Source organism: Ictalurus punctatus, chromosome 6 (assembly GCF_001660625.3).
Source record: "Ictalurus punctatus breed USDA103 chromosome 6, Coco_2.0, whole genome shotgun sequence".
Lineage (NCBI taxonomy): Eukaryota > Metazoa > Chordata > Actinopteri > Siluriformes > Ictaluridae > Ictalurus > Ictalurus punctatus.
The window spans coordinates 15,984,430-16,008,201 of NC_030421.2; the positions used below are offsets into that span (position 1 = coordinate 15,984,430).

General features: G+C 39.1%; 3 protein-coding genes across 4 annotated transcripts; all 3 read left to right on the forward strand.

Moving 5' to 3' along the window:
• Window positions 1-5,608: 5,608 nt before the first annotated feature.
• LOC108266253 (transcription factor Adf-1) lies at window positions 5,609-8,235 on the forward strand. The gene is made up of 3 exons (XM_017469342.3): window positions 5,609-5,839; window positions 5,937-6,093; window positions 6,434-8,235. The coding sequence occupies exons 1-3, from the start codon at window positions 5,704-5,706 to the stop codon at window positions 6,900-6,902; spliced, it is 762 nt and encodes a 253-aa protein (XP_017324831.1). The 5' UTR covers window positions 5,609-5,703; the 3' UTR covers window positions 6,903-8,235.
• Window positions 8,236-11,013: 2,778 nt separating this feature from the next.
• Window positions 11,014-15,832, forward strand: dnaaf1 (dynein axonemal assembly factor 1). The gene is made up of 9 exons (XM_017469301.1): window positions 11,014-11,220; window positions 11,344-11,428; window positions 12,868-12,959; window positions 13,040-13,261; window positions 13,508-13,674; window positions 13,778-13,899; window positions 14,259-14,991; window positions 15,412-15,465; window positions 15,551-15,832. The coding sequence occupies exons 1-9, from the start codon at window positions 11,136-11,138 to the stop codon at window positions 15,770-15,772; spliced, it is 1,782 nt and encodes a 593-aa protein (XP_017324790.1). The 5' UTR covers window positions 11,014-11,135; the 3' UTR covers window positions 15,773-15,832.
• A 4,572-nt stretch (window positions 15,833-20,404) lies between these two features.
• On the forward strand, window positions 20,405-23,670 carry LOC108266245 (putative nuclease HARBI1). Of its 2 annotated transcripts, XM_017469325.3 has the most exons (3): window positions 20,405-20,617; window positions 21,663-22,763; window positions 22,996-23,670. In XM_017469325.3, exon 2 carries the CDS (start codon window positions 21,668-21,670, stop codon window positions 22,736-22,738), a length of 1,071 nt encoding a protein of 356 aa, XP_017324814.1. In that variant the 5' UTR covers window positions 20,405-20,617; window positions 21,663-21,667; the 3' UTR covers window positions 22,739-22,763; window positions 22,996-23,670. The 2 variants fall into 2 exon arrangements, with proteins under 2 accessions (XP_017324814.1, XP_017324813.1); XM_017469324.3 differs by having other exon boundaries at window positions 21,663-23,670.
• Window positions 23,671-23,772: the final 102 nt, after the last annotated feature.

A 23,772-nucleotide genomic window follows, 5' to 3' on the forward strand; every position in this document is an offset into this window, starting at 1 on the left:
GAGGTGTGAGGCGAATGTGCTAACCACTAAGCTACCATGCGCCTCCCATTTTGATAAAATATACATTCTAAATAAATAAACTGGACATTTATTTATGAAGCACACTAACATTTGACAAGTTTGTCCAAGATGTTCCAAAGTAGATGGAATTAATGTCATGACATGGTTGAGAGCAACTGGAGCAGCATCTTCATTGATATTAGAATGTTAATTGTTTGATGAAATTGGCTGAGGATTTGCTCAAAGTTTTAAAGCCCCTGAAGTTAGGTGCACTCACATCACTATGAAGTCACAACACTGATGTGCACTGAGACCCACTCCATCAAACTGATGGTTCTATCTCTGAAAAAAAAAATTGATTAATTGATGGCAGCATCTGATGAAGACAGCACAGCAGTGGGAGCTGTTAAGACTGAAATTGAGTGTGTTGACATTAAACTAAAAGATTTCTTTCACAAGAGCACTGCTTTGGTTTCCAAGGTTCAAATCACTGCTACATTGCTGACTGTGAGGCTGGCTACCTAACTACCTTCCTACCTTGAAGCCTAGTAGGCAGGCTATGTACCTAGCCAGACAGTTAGGTTGCAAGCCATGTATGTGTCCAGCTGCGTAATTAGATAGCCAGCCATATCGATTGAAAGGAAGGTATGTACGTGGATAGGTGGGCAGCCAGCAAGGTTGGTCCAGATTTTCCACAACTAGCTGGCTACCTTCCTACTGTAGCTCCCTTGGGTGGTGTTAGATAGAAGACCTTTCTTATGACAAAAAAAAACAAACATCCAAGCCTGCTTACCTGGCTGCCATTATACCCATGGTGAAGCGTGATGTTGGCAGCATCATGGTGTGGGGCTGCTTCTCTATGGCTGGGACTGGGGATCTAGTCAAGCTAGAGGGAATCATAAATAGCATCAACTACCAATCTGTTTTGGCACAAAATATGCAGGCTTCTGTTAGCTGGAGATTAAAAATTTCACCTTCCAGCCTGATGACAACCTAAAGCACAAAACCAAGTTAACAAATTAATGGCTTCAGAAGATGATAAATGTTTTTGGAATGATGCAGTCAGAGCCTATACATCTAAATCCCTAAGAGTGCAGTGCAATTTGACAGATCTGGAGCATTTTGCAAGAAAGAGTGGAAGAAATGGCCCAAATCAAGATGTGCCAAGCTGAAGAAGAAAAGAGCCAGTATTTACGTGTTTGCAAAAAGACGTTCACACTATTTTTGCGAACTGGCTCGTTTTAAACAATATACTAGTGATTGGAGAAACGAATCTTTTCAAAGCCTCAAATCAATTGAACCAATTGCTTCGCAAAATGATTCACTGTTTTGGAGCGTTCGAAACGCCACACACTGGCGACACCTGCTGGTGAAAACTAAATGCAACGACATCTAGCCCCAAACACAAATGACACCTTTTATTTACAAAACAATATCTTCACAACAGTTTAATGGTTTCAATATAATTTACAACTCCTTAAATACCATTAAATACTAGTGCTTGCATTCTGTGTCTCTGTGGTTAGGGTATTTGCTAATCGGACTATTTGTATGCAATTACTATCGCTCTACCTTTTTAATTATACACACGTGTTTGTCATTAAAGCTGCCTATAAAACACTGGCAAAATGAAGGGGTAATTTAATGAATCGGGAGAAGGATCATGATATTAAGGACGAGGTATGGTTTGTAACAATGCACTTTATTTATTTTCTATATATATGTTGTTTCAAGCTTTATAAACCTGTGTGGGAAAGGGAAGTTATGTTTTACAAAATTAAAATAAGACGACAAAATGTCATTATGAACTTTTATTTAAGAACATATGTTCTTACCACACATCTGTCCTAGGCTTGTTCGTTTTATAGTAAAATCCTGAAGTGAGCACTGATAATGGATCAGTACAAACGCAATTGATTCATTTCAGTTTCATTAACATGCATAATAAAACTGACCCGACTTTGCTTCACTTTGAGATCAACACCCCCTAGTGGCAACCATCGGAGTTTTTTTTAATGACGTCATGAAGCCTCGTGTTGCTGAAATCACGTGATTTGCCCAATTTGATTCACGATCCGCACCACTGATTCGAAACAAAAGATCCGTAAAGTGTTTCAAAAGCAGCCATCACTACAATATACTCTCTTTAAATAATTATTTGAATTATATCAAAGTCACAGCAATGGCATTCACATACTTATGTGAAGACCCAGATAATTTTTTGGGAGGGGGTGGGTATAAGGAAACAATTGTTGTTCCCAAAAATGTTCATGTTCCCGCAAATTGATGAAGTGTTGACTGTGAATAGTCTTTTTTTGTGGTCAATACGACTCAATAATGGGGCACTTTGCTATTTGAATAAGGTCAAGAATACTTATATGCATATTTATGCCAGGTGCAAAAATAAATACAATGGACTATCAATCAAAATTATCGTTGACCAGAGATGTGAAACATTTGCAGGGAAGAGACAAAGAAACAGCCCGTGCTGTTTAGTATAGAAAGGGTTATAGCACAGCAAAAAGCAAAAGACACTGGATGCATCTGAAATCGCATACTACAACAGTATGTACTGGGGGGTTCAAGATGGCGACTTATTAAGACGAAGTTTCCAGAGCCCCTGGCCAAACTCTACCGTTTTAGAAATGCTCGCTGTATTTACATATTACTATGTCACGTTTGCTGGATCAGGCGTCAGTACATCATATGATGAGCGCTGCAAACATGCCAACGTTTGAAAAACGCAAAGAGCGACTAGACATTGACTACGTTTACATGGATAGCAGTAATGTAATTATTGACCTTATTCTGAATAAGACAATATCCTGATTAAGGTATTTACACAAGTCGCTTTTAGAATGTTCCTTTCATGTTCCTGTTTTACATGTTATAGAACATAGATTGATTAACATGTCATTACAGTGCATCTGGAAAGTATTCACAGTGCTTCACTTTTTCCACATTTTGTTATGTTACAGCCTTATTCCAAAATGGATTCAATTCATTATTTTCCTCAAAATTCTACAAATAATACCCCATAATGACAATGTGAAAGAAGTTTGTTTGAAATCTTTGCAAATTTATTAAAAATAAAAAACAAAAGAAGCACATGTACATAAGTATTCACAGCCTTTGCCATTGATACTCAAAATTGAGTTCAGGTGCATCCTGTTTCCACTGATTATCCTTGAGATGTTTCTACAACTTGATTGGCGTCCACCTGTGGTAAATTCAGTTGATTGGACATGATTTGGAAAGGCACACACCTGTCTATATAAGGTCCCACAGTTAACAATGCATGTCAGAGCACAAAGAAAGCCATGAAGTCCAAGGAATTGTCTGGAGACCTCCGAGATAGGATTGTATCGAGGCACAGATCTGGGGAAGAGTTCAGAAACATTTCTGCAGCACTGAAGGTCCCAATGAGCACAGTGGCCTCCATCATCCGTAAATGGAATCCTTCCATTTACGGATTCCATTTACAATTCCAGGATTCTTCCTATATCTGGCCGCCCAGCCAAACTGAGCGATCTGGGAGAAGGGCCTTAGTCAGGGAGGTGACCAAAAACCCGAAGGTCACTCTGCCAGAGCTCCAGCGTGTCTCTGTGGAGAGAGGAGAACCTTCCAGAAGAACAACCATCTCTGCAGAACTCCACCAATCAGGCCTGTATGGTAGAGTGGCCAGATGGAAGTCACTCCTCAGTAAAGGGCACATGACAGCCCGCCTGGAGTTTGCCAAAAGACACCTGAAGGACTCTCAGACCAAGACCAAGAAAAAGACTGAACTTTTTGGCCGTCATGTCTGGAGGAAACCAGGCACCACTCATCACCTGGCCAATACCATCCCTACAGTGAAGCATGGTGGTGGCAGCATCATGCTGTGGGGATGTTTTTCAGCAGCAGGAAAGATGAATGCAGCAATGTACAGAGACATCCTTGATGAAAACCTGCCCCAGCGCTCTGGGCCTCAGACTGGGGCGAAGGTTCATCTTCCAACAAGACAATGACCCTAAGCACACAGCCAAGATAACAAAGGAGTGACTACAGGAAAACTCTGTGAATGTCCTTGAGTGGCCCAGCCAGAGCCCAGACTTAAACCGATTGAACATCTCTGGAGAGATCTGAAAATGGCTGTGCACCGGCGCTCCCCATCCAACCTGATGGAGCTTGAGAGGTCCTGCAAAGAAGAATGGGAGAAACTGCCCAAGAATTGGTGTGCCAAGCTTGTAGCATGATTCTCCAAAAGATTTGAGGCTGTAATTGGTGCCAAAGGTGCTTCAACAAAGTATTGAGCAAAGGCTGTGAATACTTATGTACATGTGCTTTTTTTGTTTTTTATTTTGAATAAATTTGCAAAGATTTCAAACAAACTTCTGTCATGTTGTCATTATGGGGTATTGTTTGTAGAATTTTAGGCTTAGTGGTTAGCATGCTCGCCTCACACCGCCAGGGTCGGGGTTCGATTCCCGTGGCTCTGTGTGTGCGGAGTTTGCATGTTCTCCCCGTGCTGCAGGGGTTTCCTCCCCCCGTCCAAAGGCTGATCTAAAGTGTCCGTAGTGTATGAATGGGTTTGTGATTGTGTGCCCTGCGATGGACTGGCACCCTGTCCAGCGTGTACCCCGCCTTGTGCCCGATGCTCCCTGGGATTGGCTCCAGGATTCCCTGCGACCCCGAAAAGGAGTAAGCGGTTGAAGATGGATGGATGGAAAAAATCCCGGACATGTTGCATCCGCCATGTTAGCATTGTCATGTGACTTTCGATGTCATCATAAACAGAAAAATCTTAAACAAGTTAACAATTTATTCTGGTATTGTTAAACAAGTCCTGTTTAACCGAAATGTAATAAATAAAAAGAGCCCACGCTGTCTTCCGCGTTTTATTTATTTATTTATTTTAGCTCGTCTGCACCAGTCCCATTGCATCATGGGATTGTTTGACTCGCGTAGTTGCCATCAGTTGCATACTGTAAAATCTCAGAATACTGTTTTATAGATTCATGTGTTTTTGTATGACTTTGTATTCCCCTACTGTTATTTCATTAATAATGAAAAATATATATACCGCAAAATCTCACCGGAAGCAGTGCGCTATAAGGGTATTTCTCGCCTACCGAGAATTCGACATACTACCCCTCCGGCGTACTGCTTTTTGGTAAGTATGCGGTTTCCCACGCAGCCACACTAGGCTATGCGGCAAAACTTATACGACCAAAAATACGACCACGCAGGTTCACCAAATTTGAGCTTTCATCATGCAACGTGCTACGGAAGTTCTACGCTTGCATTTCCGGTATGAGGTTTTTGGATGCGTTTGAATGGAAGTCAGTGGCGCGCTAAAGCCTAGTGTGACCGTGGTATAAAGCCTGTTGCACCGGGACGTTTAACGCCCCGTGTCAAAATCAATGACTGACAATGGGAGTGCTCACACACGTGCGTAAAACACACGGCGTCAAATTTCCATTCCGTTTTTTTTTTTTTTTTTTTTTTTTGGACGAGCCGCGTTAAAAACTGGTCGACCAATGATATACGAGCTTTTGTTCACGTGCCCTAAACCGCTGTAGTGACATACAAACCACGACCTGGTGGCGCTCAAGTAAAACTGTCTTGCTGAGCACACGTCGATATGTGAAGAGGAAGAAGAAGCAGCCGCAGCAGCAGCAGCAATAACAATAACAACAGCAGCAGCAGCAGATACTAAGAAGCATGATGAATGTTGAGCTGTTGGTGTCTTTGGTGTCTGAACGCCGAGAGCTTTATGATAAACGCCACAGCGACTATAAAAACATTGATAAGAGGGAGTTGTTGTGGCAAGAAATTGCAGATCAAACAGGATTCGACGGTGCGTTTCATTTTACTACTGTTTTTTTTCATGTACATGGGCTTTTAACTTTTTTTCGCAAACGTTTAAGCATCTCCATGGTTTGTGTGCTGTGTAGTGGAGGAGGTTAAACTGAAGTGGAAGAGTTTACGCGATACATACACGAGGAAAAAGCGTGAGGAGGACTGCAGGAGTGGACAGACTGCTAAAAACAAGAAGCAGTGGAAATACATGAAGGTGATGGAGTTCCTCGCAACATCAACTGAATTTCGAAGGTATTTAACATCAGGCTATTACAATACATAGCTGTGTGAACTATACAATATGTAGTGCATCGAATATTAAACAGTGGTTAACATGATATCAGGGCATGTTCCCTGTACACTGTAAATGATCACGCTTCTAGTTCGATATATTACTGTGGATAGGTAACCTCAGCTGAATTTGTGTTGCCAGATGTATTGTACATTCAGATTACCATGACATCTAAACTGTTTTTTGTTTTGTTTTGTTTTGTTTTTTTTGTTTTTTTGGGCAATCAAACATTGACCTCGGGCGCATCAATTTGAATGATTGTTTCTGATGTAAACTGTATTTATTTTACATTGTTCATAGCAACATTTCTGAAAACACTGATGAAGTGGATGACCAAAACGATGCAAGTGAAAGCGAACGAGCGAGCACTTCTTCAGGACTGTCCGTCCCCAGCCCAGCAGTGATTAGGTCTAGTGCGGGGAAGAGAAAGTGGTCAGAGATGCCGGACTTCTTGGAGAAGTATCTGCTATCCAAAGAATCCAGGGAAAGAGAGAAAGAGGAGCGCAGAGAGCAACGAAGAGCGCAAAAGAGAGCACTAAAGAACGATGACATTTACTTTTTTATTCATAGCTTGGTACCTGCATTAAAGAGATTGTCCCCACCCCAGCTGTCTTCAGTCAAACTTCAAATACAACAGTTATTGCACGATGCTGAGTTTGGTCAGCCCTCTTTTTCTCAGTTTCCTCACCAATCACCTACGTCCTTACATCAGGTCACCCCGGAGACCGCTACAAACTATGAGTGCTCTGCCCGGTCAAAAAGTGTGTGAATGTCTTTTTGCAAACATTTAAATACTGACGCTGTTCTTCTTCTCAGTGCTAAGCCAGCTGTCAGAAATGGAAAGTTGTGCAGCGCCACCTTGTGTACCAGGGGATTTCTGCTTTTCAATAAGCTCCGTCTACTGTCAGGGAGTGAAATTGCACTTTCATTTAGTGCTTGATCGAGTTTAACTATGGGGTTGGAATTGTTTCATAATTCCAAATAAATAGATTACGATCTGCAAATAAATGTAGTGAGATTTACAAAAATTAAACATTCACAGTTACATTGAACAGGGGCCAATCGGATAACTGCCACATTGCACTGACCAATTGTAGCACATTATCACGCCAACCAATAACGTTTTGTTTTATAGTCAGTCTGCCAAGAGATGTCTAAAATCTTGCTAACTAATTGAGCTTTTCTCACAATTTGATCAACTTTTCATAGTGGAATGAACACAAGCTTAATCAGTTCAGTCTGTAAAATGTCTGTGATGCACATGCACTGTCAGTCATCAACAAAACAGCAGATAACAAGAAATTTAGCAGAACACAACAAATGGATGAATTAATCTACAGTTATTTCAGCATAAACATAGTGGTGACAATGATAATTTGAGTGAAGAAACGGCAACAAGGCTGTCATCACATCACACCTCATGAGAGCAGACGGGGTGATGGTTCATGTTGTTCATTCACTGTTTGTCCATGTACTTATGTAATTTGTTTTTGTGACTCATATGCAAACTTGTGGATCATCAGATCTTTTGATTCAGATAAACTCCATTTCATGTGACATCACTTTCATCATAGTCAACAATCTTGGCAGAATGGAGAAAGCAATGGAGGAAGGAAGGCAGGGAAAAATAGACATCAGCATCAAAGTAGCACAAACACTGCTGTGCCTTCTCTGAGTACCCCTGAATACATTTGAGTTCTCAGCAGTTTGGTAGAGCACATTTTGAGTCACTACATCTTATTGAAAAATATGTTAAATTAACACAGCCTGATTGAGCCATCTCTACCACTTAGTTTAGGTTTGTTATGTTAAAAACATACACATAAACATTCACTAAATGTTGCTGTGTCTATATGTCGTGTGCCTTTTCAGTTTGCCTTCTTAGAGGAAGTTAGCAACAAGAAAGACACTCCAGACATCCGCCTCTGGGCTTTATTTGAACTTTTTTTTTTTGTATTTAGTAAATGTACTTATACTCTTACCATGAAGTGACTTTGGTATACAAAAAAATACAAAAAAAAAACTGTGGGGTCTTTTTTTAAAAAAAACAAAACATTGTTTGTTGTTTATTTATTGCCCCAAGGAAATAAAAAATTCAAAGAAAACAACTTTGCATTGTTTTTTTTCTTACTGAGGATGTTAAAGGTATACCTATCTGACCATCACCTCATTCTCCTCTGTAAAATCTTGAAAAATAATGAAACTGAATTTGAATATATGAGTAGGTGTTAATGGCAACTGCTGTCACTCTATTAACAACTGTGATTCATATGTATTTATAACGTGCATGTCCTTATTTGGGTTTATTCATCTAAGGCATCACAATCTAAAGAAAATACAGTGCTGTTTCTGTCAGGAGCCAAGTATTTCTGCATTTCCCAAAGTACCGAGTCATCAGAACGAAGTGGCTGAATTTCGTTCCTTGAGGATTTTGCTCCAAACTTAACAGTTTGTTCAGCATATTTCAGCCTGGACAGCTTATTGAACAAGACACAATACAGTGCCAGCTATGCCAAAAATTTACTGCTGAAGGACAAATCAATTTCAGTTATACTGGTCTCAACAGCAGATCCACAATCCATGACATAAACATTTATTTTCATTTATAACTCTTAAGGACTACTCAATATAAATATTATTTACAAGGAAGCTTTATGTGGGCTATGGATGCTTGTAATGTGCTAATTCCCATTTTGTTAAAATATTATGAAAAATTTCATGAAGATTTCATATAAAAGTGCCTGATGCTCCCTGGGATAGGCTCCAGGTTTCCCGTGACCCTGAAGGAAGGATAAGTGGTATAGAAGATGGATGGATGGATGGAAAATAAAGCTGTATGTATGTATCTAAATTAACAATGCAAATAATTTTACCAAAAGGCTTACTATTTTCACACTCAGCAGCTGATGTGCTGCTGTAGATGATATGCGCAAGCTTGGTAAGAATGTTCAGAAGTTCAGAATGTAACATTAGATAGCAATTCATTTAAAATTGTAAAAATGTTTTTGTTTTGTTTTTGTTTTTTTAATGAAAAAGAACGTTAAGCATTGCCGGGATGCCATAAAGTGATATAAACATTATTGGTTCTTATAAGGACATAGGAATTTTATACAACATAATATGACAACAGAAACAAAAGCACATTTATAATTGTATTAATGGTTGCATTAATGACGTTTTACTCTCTGTGGATTTTTTAAAGGAAAGAAAAGAGAAGAAAGAGTGTCCTCTACAGGCTAAATATTTTATCTAATGCTGACTATTTCAATCCATTAAAATATAATCTAATATCTCAAAGAAACACCAGACACTGTTCCTAAAAGGTTCTTTCATTAAAAGCACTGAAACTGTATTGTATTTTTTTTTCTAGATGAATTAATTCTACTTCAAATACATTTTACAAATACACTACAGTACATGACCAAAAGTTTATGGACACCTGAACATCACACCCACATGTGTTATTTCCCCAAACTGTTGTCACAAGCTTTGAAGCACACAATTGTCTAAAATGTCTTTTAAGCTGTAGCATTACAATTTAACTTCACTGGAACTAAGTGGCCCAGACATGTTCCAGCATGACAGTGCCCATGTGCACAAAGAGAGTTCCATGAAGACATGGTTTGCCAAATTTGGAGTGGAAGAACTCGAGTGTCCTGCAGAGAGCCCTGACCTCAACCCCACTGAACACCTTTGGGATGAACTGGAAGACTGACATCAGTGTCTGACCTCATTAATGCTCTTGCGGCTGAATGGACAAAAGCCCCAAATCACACTCCAAAAAAATAAGCCTTCCAAGAAAGAGTGGAGACTATTATAACAGTAAAGGGGTACTAAATCTGGAACAGGATAATCAAAAAGCACATGCGGGGGTGATGGTCGGGTGTTCAAAACGTTTGGCCAACATTAAATATTCTATATAGTTCATTATAGAAAGTTATTTTTAGTCAGTTATGAATTAACCAATATAAAATAGTGTATGCTTATGTTCTTTTTGGTGTTATTTTTCTATTGTGTATTAGCTGTTAGGTATATAACGTTATCGTTCACCCAACCGTCTCAGTTTAAAAAAAGGTGCCTGAGGGGTTCAAATTGAAAAAATAATTTGGAATAATAATTCCAAAAAAATTGGGACACTGTTTAAATGTAAATAAAAACAGAATGCAATTATTTGCAAATCACATAAGCCCATATTTTATTCACAATCATACATAGAAAACATATCAAATGTTTAAACTAAGTATATATACCATTTTAAGGAAAAACTGAGGCGACCAGTTGCTGGAGTTATGGGAGAGGAATTTTGTTCCATTCATGTCTGATACAGGATTCTAGCTGCTGAGCAGTCCTGGGTCTTCTCTGTCATATTTTTTTGTTTCATGATGGGTCAAATGTTTTCAGTTGGTGAAAGGTCTGGACTGTAGGCAGGCCGGTTCAGCACCCGGACTCTTCTACTATGAAGCCAAGCTGTTGTAATAAATGCAGTATGTGGTTTAGCATTGTCTTGCTGAAATATGCAAGGCCTTGCCTGAAAAAGACGTCACCTGGATGGAAGCATATGTTGCTCTAAAACCCGTATTTACCTTTCAGCATTGACGGTGCCTTTCCAGATGTGCATGCTGCCCATTCCATAGGCAATAATGCACGTCTATAGATCCCAAAAATAATTTAAAATTTCGATTCATCTGACCACAGAACAGTTTTCCATTTCAAATGAGTTTGGACCAGAGATGATGGTGGCGTTTCTGCATCATGTTCACATAGCCTATAGAAAATGGATGGGACTATAGTCATAAGTTTAATTCATATTCTTTTTTTCCCTCCCAGGTATCACAGTTTCGTCACATTTTCGTCACATTTTCGTCACAGTTTCGTCACAGTTTTCGTCACAGGTATCCATAGAAACAGGATACAAATTTCACGGTTAGGAACAGGGTCTAGCTGAAAGAAAACTGAACGGTTTCATTTTTAGTTTACTTTCATTAAATCGCTTCAAGGAAAAATGCAAACAAGGCTGTGTTCAGAGTTGAGCTCTGGAGTAGGAGATCGGGCTGAAAAAAACGCGGAAAATGTGTTTCAGTCAGAAGGTAAAGTATCATAAAGTAGCTAGCTAAATTTACCTCAGGAGATAAACTTAGCTCTCTGATTACCGGCTAATTTATTTCAACAACCTAAATGCCTATTTTGTCATTTGTGAATAAACGGCGCAGTGGAAGAAGCTCAGAGAAGACCTGAGAATGTTCCAGAAAACGGCACCGAGGCTCTCAGTGTGACTAAACCACCACCAGGTCCCAGGTGAGGTCCAGACTGAATCCTATTTATTTCTGTAATAAATATAATTCGGAGAGGAAAGTTTGTCTCAGGTCAGGAAGAATTCATAAAACATTTTTCTGAAGAAAAGAAAAAGATGTATTCAGTAAAACCCTGCAAATTTGTCAAGATTTGTCACAATTTTGTCAGAAAAGCTATTTGCTCTTCTTGTTTTTCTATGCAGTATAAAAATATTGTTTTGTTGAAAAAGTCTGAAAAAAGGTTTTAGTTTTAGAGTAACAATGAATCCTGTACTACTACTACTACTACTACTAATACTACTACTAATAATAATCGTAAACTTTATCTATATAGCACATTTAATACTTATAGAATGGAGCTCAAAGTACTTTACAGTGTTAAGTTAAAAAATAAATTGTAGGGTGAAGTCAGATAAAATGGGCCATCATGTAAAATGGGCCAGATAAGTTTGGAGCCTGACAGTCCTTTAAATTTTTTAAGGCCAATCACAATAACTGATGTTGTTGCTACAACACTAGTTGACATATAAAAATAGTTTTGATTGGTCTGAGGTTCTTAAAGTGGGCGGGACAGAGTGTTATATGAAGCAGGTCAGAGAAATTGTATGGTTTGTGAGCATGAGGTAGTAAATTTCATTCATCACTAATAAGGGTAATAAAGCAATTATAAGTAAGCTTACTAATGAAGCAAACGGTTTATGGACAATGTTTTGACAGGCTCTTTCAAATAAACGTTTAAATTGAAAAAGAAACTTTGATTTTTGTGAAAAAAAGTTTTAATTTTAGGTAATTAAATTAAGTTTAATTTTAGGTAGTGGCCCATTTTTGCTGACTTAACCCTACTATAGGCATAATACATTGATTCATTACATTTATTCAATTAGCAGAAGCTTTTATCCAGAGTGACTTACAATAATACGAATGCAAGAGTGAGAGAAAAGCAAAGATAATAATGTAAAATATAAGAATGTATAATAACAAAAAAGTTTAAATATTATAGTATGCTATCTTTAATAATCTGTGAGCACTGTAATGTTTCACACACAAAAAAACATAAAAACAACGGCAATGACAAAAATCCTTTATATTCATGATATTGTGTTATTTTTATTTTTAAACTTATTACAATTTTGAACACCCCCCCCCACACACACACACACACACATCATAAATCCATTTTAATTTCTCCACACTTTTCAGCCATAAACTAGAAAGCAGCAACTTTTTTTAACTACTAAAATGCGTAGTGCGGAGGTCACATGACTTCTTGTATTTACACTTTATTTTTGTAACTATTTATAAGTTAATAAAATACATGTACTAATGTATATATGACAGTGTTTAAAATATCTTATTTAATACACATTTAACAACACAACTGTGTCTTATATGAGCTGAAATCATTTCTATAATGAACAGATCATTATTATTATTTTTTTTTAGGATTAGTAAGGAGTTTTTAAGGGACCACTGCAAGCGGAACAAGCTGTACTTGACCCCTAGGTTAAACGACACGCTTTATCTCCACTATAAAGGTGAGAAGAGTTATTTCTTTGCAGCCCTGCAGCTGTGTAGTGCACAGAAATTAAACTGTACCCATGGTGTGTGACAACAGGTTTCAGGGTAATCGAGGGTCTGGAGGAGTACACTGGCCTGCGCTGTCTCTGGCTTGAGTGCAACGGGATCCAGAAGATTGAGAACCTGCAGAACCAGCCAGAACTGCGTTGCCTTTTCATCCAGCACAACCTCATTCAAACACTCGAGAACCTGGAACCGCTCGCCAAACTCAACACACTCAATATCTCAAACAACTACATCAAGGTCATCCAGAACATCTGTGAGGAAAGCACACACACACACACACACACTCTCTCTCCCTCTCTCGCTCTCTCTCTCTCTTGCGCTCTCTCTCTCTCTCTCTCTCTCTCTCTCTCTCTCTCTCTCTCTCAAAAAACAAAAGCAAAATGCAAAATGCAGTTTGTCAGTCAACCAACTGCACCTTGGTATACAATTTTCTCTACATAAGCATTTTATTTTAAATTGATTTTATTAAAAAATATTTAACCCTACTCTTGTTTTTCAGCCTGCCTAAGTGAGCTGTCCACACTCCAGATTTCCCATAATGCACTGGAGAGTGTGAGCGATGTGCAGGAGTTGTGTCACTGCCCCTCCATCAGTGTTCTGGACCTCTCACATAACCGCCTCAATGACCCAGAAATCCTCACTGTACTGGAGGAGATGCCCAATCTGGTACACACACACACACACACACACACACACACACATACATGTACATAATGTAAGCTAAAGAATGCTAATTGAAATGGGAATGAATTACACCTATGCATTTCAGAGAGTGTTAAACCTCATGGGTAACGATGTCATCAAGAAAATTCCCAACTACAGGAAGTCGCTAATTGTTAGTCTGAAGGTGCTGACGTACCTGGACGACCGTCCCGTGTTTCCTAAGGAGAGGTGAGTACGGATGGCGTTATGAAATAAAGCGTTAAAAATAAATGTAATAAATTAGATTTTGAGACGAGGATACACCAGTCAAACCTTTCTCATGCTTTATTACAGTTTAAAAACTTTTATTGCCACAGACTTCACAGAATGATACTGAATAGTGATTAAATAAGGAAAACATATTTAAATCACCAAGGAATTTATTATCTGCTCATGCTCAGATCCTAATGTGACTCTAAAAGAGTGTCTCCAATATAAAAGCCTTAAATATAGACAGCACAAGTATTGATGTAGTGTAAATATAGCTAGTATGAAACGTGTAAATGTATGAAGTGTAAGTAAATGAGTTTATTTATGTATCTACGCAGGGCCTGTGCAGAGGCTTGGGCCATGGGAGGTTTGGAAGGAGAACGTATAGAAAGAGAATTATGGCAAACGAGAGAGAGGAGGAAGATTGAGGAGAGTCTGGACGCCTTGAGACTCATCAAAGAAAACGCACTAGCGCGAAGACGAGCTCGAGAGCAGCAGCAGGAGGAGAATGGTGCGCACATATGTCCTTTTACATCCCTTTTCACTCTCGATTCTAATCTTGTTACACTCGGTACTTCTGGAGTGTCCGAGCCTGTAGAAGATCAGGACGTGTCTGGTGAAGACCTCGAGCAGACTGAGCAAGAGCAGAAGGAGAATGAGGATGTCGTATCGGAGGAGGGGGAGGAAGTCGTCCAGGTCGCAGTGGAGACGCTCCGGTCAGACCCAGAGACGGAGCCGGTTCTGTCCTCAGCTTTAGACGTTAAACAGGCACAACGATCTGGTTTAGAAACAGATCCGATTCTCTGGTCAGGGTCAGACACAGACAACGGTCTGCAACAAGTGTCTTTAATAGAAGAGCTTCATCCTCCAGAGCTCACTGAGAAGTCAGGACAAGATCAACACCAACATCATGTAACATCAGAGAGGAATCAGAAGAGCAAACATGAAGCGTGGACTGAAGCTGAAGAGCTACGCTTGGTATCTGGCACATTGGGTCCTGTCACTGAACTTGTCCCAGACGATGAAATACAGTCCATCGTCCTATCAGACGCTCCATCACTCAGCATCAATGTGAGTTCAGCTGTTTCATCTGAAATTCCATCCGCATTACATTTATGCACCAAAGAACTCCTTTTAAAATTACGGCTCAAACATTTGCACATTTTCTACTGTTAGAACCTGGAACCGAATGTTTTAGCTCACTAAACGAACAATTCAACATCATTAGCACATTTTTGTCAGTAGCTGAGTTCATGGCCGTGAGTTTTTTTGCTCTGTTTTGCCACCTACTGGAATAACAGAGATTACCACTCAGCATTCATTCAGTGGGTCAGATCAGAACCTTTATCAAGCCGGAATCCGATCCGAACCGTACACTTTCTCATGTAGCTCTGCTTTAACGTTAACCTCCATCAGCTATAACCTCAACACATCACTTTTTTCTTTCATAATCATGTCTAAATACTTAAAATTGAGTTTTCCTTTCCTCAGGATCTTCCTGATCTGGATGATCTGGACGCCGTAGACATAGAAACAGCACCGAAGGTAGGCCGGAGGTTTATCCGAAGTTAATTACTGAATGTTTTTTTGTCTTGTTTGAGTAAGTAGGAAAAATGACGTGCTTTTTCAGGTGTTCCGTCCAATAATCGAGGTCATCTCAGGCAGCGACAGTGACTCAGAACCGGAAGGAACATCTCCTGGATACTTCTCGCTCTTTGGTAACGTTTCTACCAGAAATGAGAGTCTGAATTTGACCAATCAGAGAGCAGCAGCGACGGATCCCCAAGTAGATGACGAGCAATGCGTGGCAGAAGGAAAGCAAAAAAAATGGCTGATTGAGGAGCTGGACTGATGTTTATGATATTTATATGTAGAAATGAAAATAAATAAGTGTTCTCTTCTGACAAATCAACACGAATAGCTTGAAATTCACTGGGTTTAAAATAAAACACAATCGTCAGCTTAGAGGCATCTACTAAATATTAACTTAAGAGCAAAATTAATTAATAAAACAATTCTAAATTGTATCCATTTTCACCAGCATTTAAAATATGTCATTTTAAATATGAGACCTTGTGACGCAGGCAGAACACAGGGTGTGGTCACTGCTCCCACCGTGGCATATCAGAGACTCCTGATTGGTCTGATCAGTAGTGGGCGGGGTCAGAGGAGATTCCGAGGTGTGGTCGGAACACATTCATAAAGGTTCCTCGAGAACTGCGTTTTCCGTCTTCCGAGACTCCGCCTTTAAAGACTCCCAGAGTTCTGCCATGTTACCACGGCAATTGAAAAGCACACTGCTCACAAACCACTCGAAGGCATCTCAGGATGTGCTGTAAACACACACACACACACACAGTGCGAGTCACGAATATGCATCACAGTAAATCATTCTCTTCAGAGCAAAATCAATCCCAAAACAAGGCATAAGATCTCGCTGTTGTATGTTCTCTACAGAAGAATGACATGATTGTGGAGAAAGGGGTGGAGCTAGAGCGAATATATTATAAAGAGGTGTGGTTAGGAGGTGAAAAAATTAGACGCCTTAGCTTGAAGATCACTTCAGTTTAGATTAAAGTGACTGGTGTTTGTAAATCTGAACCAAACAGGTAATTTTGTCTTCACACGCACATACACACACACACACACAGGTGCGCATACCAAAACTTGTGAAGGGGTCTTGCGTTAGCAATGTGAGTTATTTTATTTTAAAATGACATGAAAGTTTAATAGCTTCAATTACATTTTATAGTCATGTCGCTTTGGTTCCATGGTCCATCCATATGCTCTAATGGTTCTACGCAGAACCCTACAAAAAAATGTTTCCTATTAAAGAGGAGAATAGAAGAGAATAGAACCCTTTTAAGAGGATAACAACCCTTAATTATCCAATAAACCTTTAAAGAACCCTTTTTTCTGTGAGTGCGTTTTCAACTGCATAAGTGTGTGGTGCAACTCTAAATTATGCCTCGTTATTTTTTTAATATCTAGAACCTGTGGGGAGTTTACCATTTACCCCTCGATTCCTGGTACACTCTTAGAACGGGGGATTCTTCAAGGGTTCTTTAAGGGTCCGTTTAATAATTAGGGGCTCTTAGAGTCTTAAAACAGCACTTTTAAACAACTCTTCAGTTGTCCCTCTGGGGGAACGCTTAAAGTCTCTATGTAGAAGCCTACAGTAAAATGTTTCCCATTAGAAAGGGTTCCACGTAGAACCCTTTTTGGAAGATAAGAAGACTTAACTATCCAAATAACCCATAATTAATTTCTGAATAGCTGTTTTTTTCTCAGTACCATTAAACTCGAAAACTATTGCTCATTAATTTCTTTTTAATACCTAGAACCTGTCAGAAGGTACACTTTAAGGTTCTTCAAGGGTTCTTTAAGGATTCATTTAAGAAATTGATGGTTCTTACCTTCCAAGAGTGTGTGCGTGTGTGTGTGTGTGTGTGTGAGCCTCACCTGCTCATGGAGTCGATGTCAGGGTCGTTGTCAGTTTGGCTGTTCACGTCGTCTCCAAGAGACACCAAACACTGAGCAAAGCCTCGATACACAGAGACACATGATGGAGGAACCACAGAACCCAATACAGAACCACACACACCTGACAGAGTGTTTGTGTGTGTGTGTGTGAGAGAGAGAGGTGGAAGATAAAATATCATGTTCTATTAGAAATTCTGATTTACTGTATTGTATATTATTTATTCACCACATGGTCTGTACAGTTGAGTGAAAAAGTTTGTACACCCTCCAGCGAAAATGGCAGTGAAACTTATTTAGATCCAAAATAAAGGGACTAATCTGCATGTGCGGTTATGTGCTTAGATTAATTGTAAACCAGAAGCTATAGGGATGCAACTTTTTGCACTCTGTTGCATATGCACTTTATTTACCCAGTGGATAAAAGGCTTTACATTTTACTGCATTTAACAGTAGTGTGTCATCCTTGAATAATTTTTTTTTTTTCTGTTTTGTGCTGTTTGTCTGATCCATGGGTGTGTATTATTACATTTGTATGTGTGTGTGTGTGTGTGTGTACGTGTACGTGTGTACATCAGTGAGGGTTAATCCAAGGATTACAGCCAGAGGACAAACCTCATCTAATGTGACTGCACACACGTCGCTCTCTCTGTGTCGCTTCTCACACAAACACTCACTGTTTGTCTGCCTATCGTTTGTTTCCATTCTGTTATACTGAGACGTGCTGTTTTTAACTTCTCAGCACCATCATCGTTTTTTTAACAGTCCGAGGTAAAGCTGTAACTTTAATTTTTCCGCAGACTCAGGACAAACGAGTTTGTGCTTATTTGCGGTTAAGAAGCTGCATGTGTTTTTTAACTTGAAGAGAGAGAATAAAGAGAGGCTGGTGATGGTACGACTTTTTATAGCTGCTATAAGGTAAGTGAGAACAGGAACTGAATGTTATCCTGTGATGGACTGGTGTCTCATTTGTGAGGCTTGGCCTTCCAGGGATATACCCCAGATCCGACCGCCATCCTGACCAGGATAAAGTATTCACTGAAGATGAATGAATTACAGAAAAATTTTCACAATGATTATGAAAAACAAAAAATATTTTTAACTGTTGGCTCCAAAGAAATTGATCTATTCAAGGTCGTGAATTGATTTCCAAGGCTGAAGGGATCTCCAGACTTGTACATCCTGCATTATCCCTTTATGTAGACTCTAATATGTGTGCGGCAATTGACAAAATTTTATTTCAATTTATCTGGAGAGGCAAGACAGATTATGCTAAAAGGAAAACAGCAATTAGAAATGTATCAGAAGGAGGATTAAATGCTTTAGATTTTAGCACTATTAATAATATCTTTAATATTAGCTGGTTCAAGCACTGTCTTTATGAGAATAATTTCCAAAGTTTCTTTATCCCCAATCTAATCTTTAAAAAAAATGTGGTGGTCTTAATTTTTTTTACTTACCTGTGATTTTAAATGCACTAAACTCCCAATTATGTTGTCTAACTTTCACAAACAAGCTTTGGATACATGGAAATTAGTCTACAAACACAATTTTTCTCCCCACTCCTGTGTTATTAGGAATAATCAATATATATTATTCAAAAACAAGACTATTTTCCGGAGCAAATGGTTTAACAAAGGTTTCATTTTTGTTACAGACGTAATAAATCATTCAGATGACCTATATTATTACACTGTATTTGTTAATAATCTTGGGATGAATGTCTCCTCAAAAGAATATTTTAAAACTCATTCGTTGTATTTCCCTGAAACTCCTTCACCTATTTAAAAATGAAAAGATGTATAAACCTATAATTGGTTTTCTACCAAATCTCACTGTTGGGGGCCATTCAATCAGGAATAAAACATTTAATAACCTTTAGGCCTATATTATAAAAATCTTAACCAAATAAAAAAGCGTTTCACCTAAAGCAATAGTGAAGTGGAATAGGATTATCCTTCCTTTTTTTTTCAAAATTTGTGGTCAGATAAAATAAATATGTAAATCCTAATAAAGTCAAAGAAACTCACACCTCCAGGGTCAGGGGTTCGATTCCCACTGTGGTCCTGTGTGTGCGGAGTTTCCATGTTCTCCCCGTGCTGCGGGGGTTTCCTCCGGGTACTCCGGTTTCCTCCCCCAGTCCAAAGACGTGCATGGTAGGCTGATTGGCATGTCCAAAGTGTCCGTAGTGTATGAATGGGTGTGTGAAAGTGTGTGTGCCCTGCGATGGATTGGCACCCTGTCCAGGGTGTACCTTGCCTTGTGCCCAATGCTCCCTGGGATAGGCTCCAGGTTCCCCGTGACCCTGAAAAGGATAAGCGGTATAGAAGATGGATGGATGGATGGATGGATGATTTTAATAGTAAGTTTAAAAAAGGGTTTTCACCATTATGCTGTTTTTGTAAAGAGGAATCAGAAACAATCTTACATTTCTTTTTCAGTTGTTATTATGTCAAACTATTCTGGTCCCAAATTTCTTTGTTTCTTTTTGAGTTGTTTAACAAGTTTGTCACTATAACAGATTTAGCCCTATGGTTTTGTTTATGGAGTGTGAAACTGGTTTATTGGAAATGAACAATATAATTAAAATTCTTATTTTATTTGGGAAAATATCATATACATAAAGCAAAGTATATGTTAACTGTACCAAAAGGTAGACTATTTTCCACTGACTGACTGACTCTCTAATGTCAGTGCAGAACAATCGTAAAGCTGTTAAGACATCTCAGCTGTTGAAGATGATAGGCTACTTGATGTATTAGATGTATGATTGATTTTTGACATGAGATGCAGAATTTTGATTTTACTGTTTTGTAGATTCGTGTGTTTTTGTATGGCTTTGTATTCCCCTACTGTTATTTCATTAATAAAAAAAATGTATTTAGATGTCTATGGAGGTAGCAAAACTGACGATAAATGAAAGTTCACAGTCCACGCGAAAATTAGCACGCGCAAGACAGCCATCCAATGGGTTTCCTTGGAGATGGTGACGTCGAGGCGTACGCTCCGGAACAGGAAGAAAGCCGGCAGAAAGTATCCAGCTGCAACCGTGATGTGACGTGACACGGAGATAAATGGTCTCTTTTAAACAGTTAATTGTTTACAGTTTAAAGAAGGCAGCAATATAAAGTCGAGGGTGAAAACCGCAATGTTTGTTTATGTGAATGAAGGCGGTCACTCCTCCGTTACCAAGCAACAGGAGAAGATTAAAAATTGAGTGAGTAAACATTGGTTTCTAAGTGTTTACTTTGAACCACTACAGTAATTCATTATTCATGCCAGTAAAAAGTTATTTATTGACGCTATCCCGTCACACTATTGCACCCAAGTAACTAAATATGATTTATTTGATCGGTCATTACATAGGAACATTGCAGTTCAGTTGCATTTCAAAGGATGTAGACTGGAAGAGAGTGTAACGTGATATAATGAATTAAGTGTCTAATTAAACACTACTCATCATAACTATAATGCTATCATAACGATAATGACTTACTTGAAATAAATAAAGATGAGGACTTGCTTAAAATAAATACTGTGCTTGAGTGTCCAAAATCACATCCTAATCACTATATCCTCAACTGCTTACACATTCATTCATTCATTCATTCATTCATTCACTCATTCATTCATTCATCTTCAGTAACTACTTTTATCCTAGTCAGGGTCACAGAGCCTATCCTGTGAACACTGGCCCAGAGGTGGGAATACAACCTGCATGAGAAGCCAGTCTACTGCAGGACACCATGCCATACACATTCACACACAAGTGCAATTTAGTGTCACCTATACACCTACAAGCATGCTACTGGGAGGTGCAAGGAAACCAGATGACACCCACATGGCCAAGGAGAGAACACTCAGTCTTCCACACAGACAGTAACCAGAGCTCAGGATCAACTCAGGAGCCCTGGAGTTACTGTATGTTTCCCACCAGCTATGTTTCACAGACCTCTGGGGGTCCCTAAACACCAATTTGAGAACCCTAGAAAATTTAAAGTCCCCATAATGCACTTATTGTTTGAAGGGAATCAGCAGTAGGCTACCATTTCAGATACAGCTCATACTTAAATGGAGATCCACATAACAAGACTGAAATAAATACGAACTGTCCTCACTAGCTGTTTAATTCTGCAAGTAATATATATATATATATATATATATATATATATATATATATATATATATATATATATATATATATATATATATATTATTTATAAAAAAGGTTTTTATTTTATTTTTAAATTTACTATCTACAGGAGTAATGGAGTACATGTATTTTCTACGAAGGCGGAGATACAAGGAGCGTGTATATCGTCGCTGGAGCTCCTTTCTTGGCTTGACTGAGGAGGAATGCCAGGAAAAGTTGCACCTCTCCAGTGGCATGGTTTTAGAGATATGCCGCCTAGTTGCAGATGATGTGGCCAATCCGTCAGGCCCCAGTGCTCTCCCTGTGGCCGTGAAAGTCACAGCAGCTCTTGCCTTCTTTGCTAATGGTTCCTTCCAGAACACCTTGGGCTTGGTGACAGGTGTAAGCCAGTCAGCTATCAGTTGTGCTATACATGTCGTTTCTTCCAGTCTAGTCCGTCATGCTGCATATTATATAGTCTTCCCTGCCGCATCTGAGAGCCAGCTCAGAACTAAGCAAGATTTCATGTCTAAATATGGATTACCTGGGGTTTTAGGTTCAATAGACTGCACACACGTGCAGCTGCGTGCACCCTCTACCGAACCTCTTAGTTATGTGAATCGATTGGGAGTGTACTCCATTAACATCCAGGTCGTGTGTGATGCAAACTGCTTGGTGACACATGTTTATGCCAATTATCCAGGATCTTCACATGACTCATTTATCCTGGCCAATTCTGTTATTCCTACAGTGTTTCAGAGGGGCAGCCTGGATGGGTGGTTGATAGGTGATGATGGCTATCCTTTGAAGCCGTGGCTGCTTACACCATACATTACACCAACAACCAGAAAGCAGCATGTTTTCAACAGTGTTTTGAATAGGGCCAGGTCAGTGATTGAGCGAACTTTTGGAATGTTAAAAATGCGTTTCAAGTGTTTGGACCGTTCAGGTGGTACATTACAGTACAGCCCCAAGAATGTCAGTGCGTTCTTTGTGGCATGCTGTGTACTTCACAACATTGCCACACACCATGGATGTCATTTTGACCTTACTGAGGAGGCATTACAGGACTTAAGAAAGAGAGAAGCAGAGCTTCATGAACCATATGAGGAGACTGGAGAGCAGCTAACTGAAGCATGGGAGGGACGGGACAAGCTAGCTGCACAGCTGGTTCTACAAGTAAATGAGGCACCACAGGAGGATTAAACTGACTACAAATTCTAACCATTAAGTAAGTATTAATGTAATGCCTTCACATATCATGGGTTACTTGCACTCAGGTCTATGACGTATTTCCATTTTGAAATAGTGCAAATCTCGTGACTCCGGTAGCACTATTTATATTCAGCAGTATAGCGAAATGTCTAACACTTAGGGTTTTTATTCAGGCTTAAAATAAAGTGTTGAGCTAATGTTAGCTCGGATGTTTGTTTTTATTAATAGGTATTTTCTTACCTTCATAGTAGTTTATATAAGGTGTAAGGTGCAGCATATTATTGCTGGCTCTCCAGATGTGGAACCTGCATGGCTACGAGGGAGACTAACATTTGTTAGCATTAGTCAGTCTCCACAGGATCCCTCATTAAACATCAGCAGCATGTCTAAAGGCCCCCAGCGCACTCAGCAACAAGGCTGTGTGCTGACTTTTCTCTTGCCTACCTCTCTGTTGAGCATGACCCTTTACTCAGCCCATCTCCTCCCTGACTGCTTCAGGATCAGGACTTTGCACACCACCAGCTTATGAAGCTTACACCATTGTGATGAAAATAATGTTTTGTGCTCAATAATTGACTATTACTGCACAGTGTTGCCACAGTTAAGCTTTTAAATGTTTTAAAGGATAATTTGGTGGAACAATAATAACAGTAGTTCACAAAACATTTTTATGTATGTGAAGTTTATCTTGCAAACATTGTGGGGATTAAAAACAGTATAGATTTATCAGATTGCTGATATTCATGTGCATTTTGACATTTACTGGAGTGTGGTTAATAGATAAGCATGTTGGCTTAAATGTCCATTTCCAGAATGCTGCTGGATCATACTATTACCATTTTAGAGTAATTTTAAGATCTGAATTTTATTTATTGTAAGCTCACATGCCAAATATAACATTAAAACAGGTATTTAATTTTCAACTTATTCTGTGTGTTAATTTCATAATTACTCTTCTATATAGAAAGTTTGGTAATTAACCAGTAAGTTTAACTGTCTCTGAGCAGTGAAATCAACAAAATGTT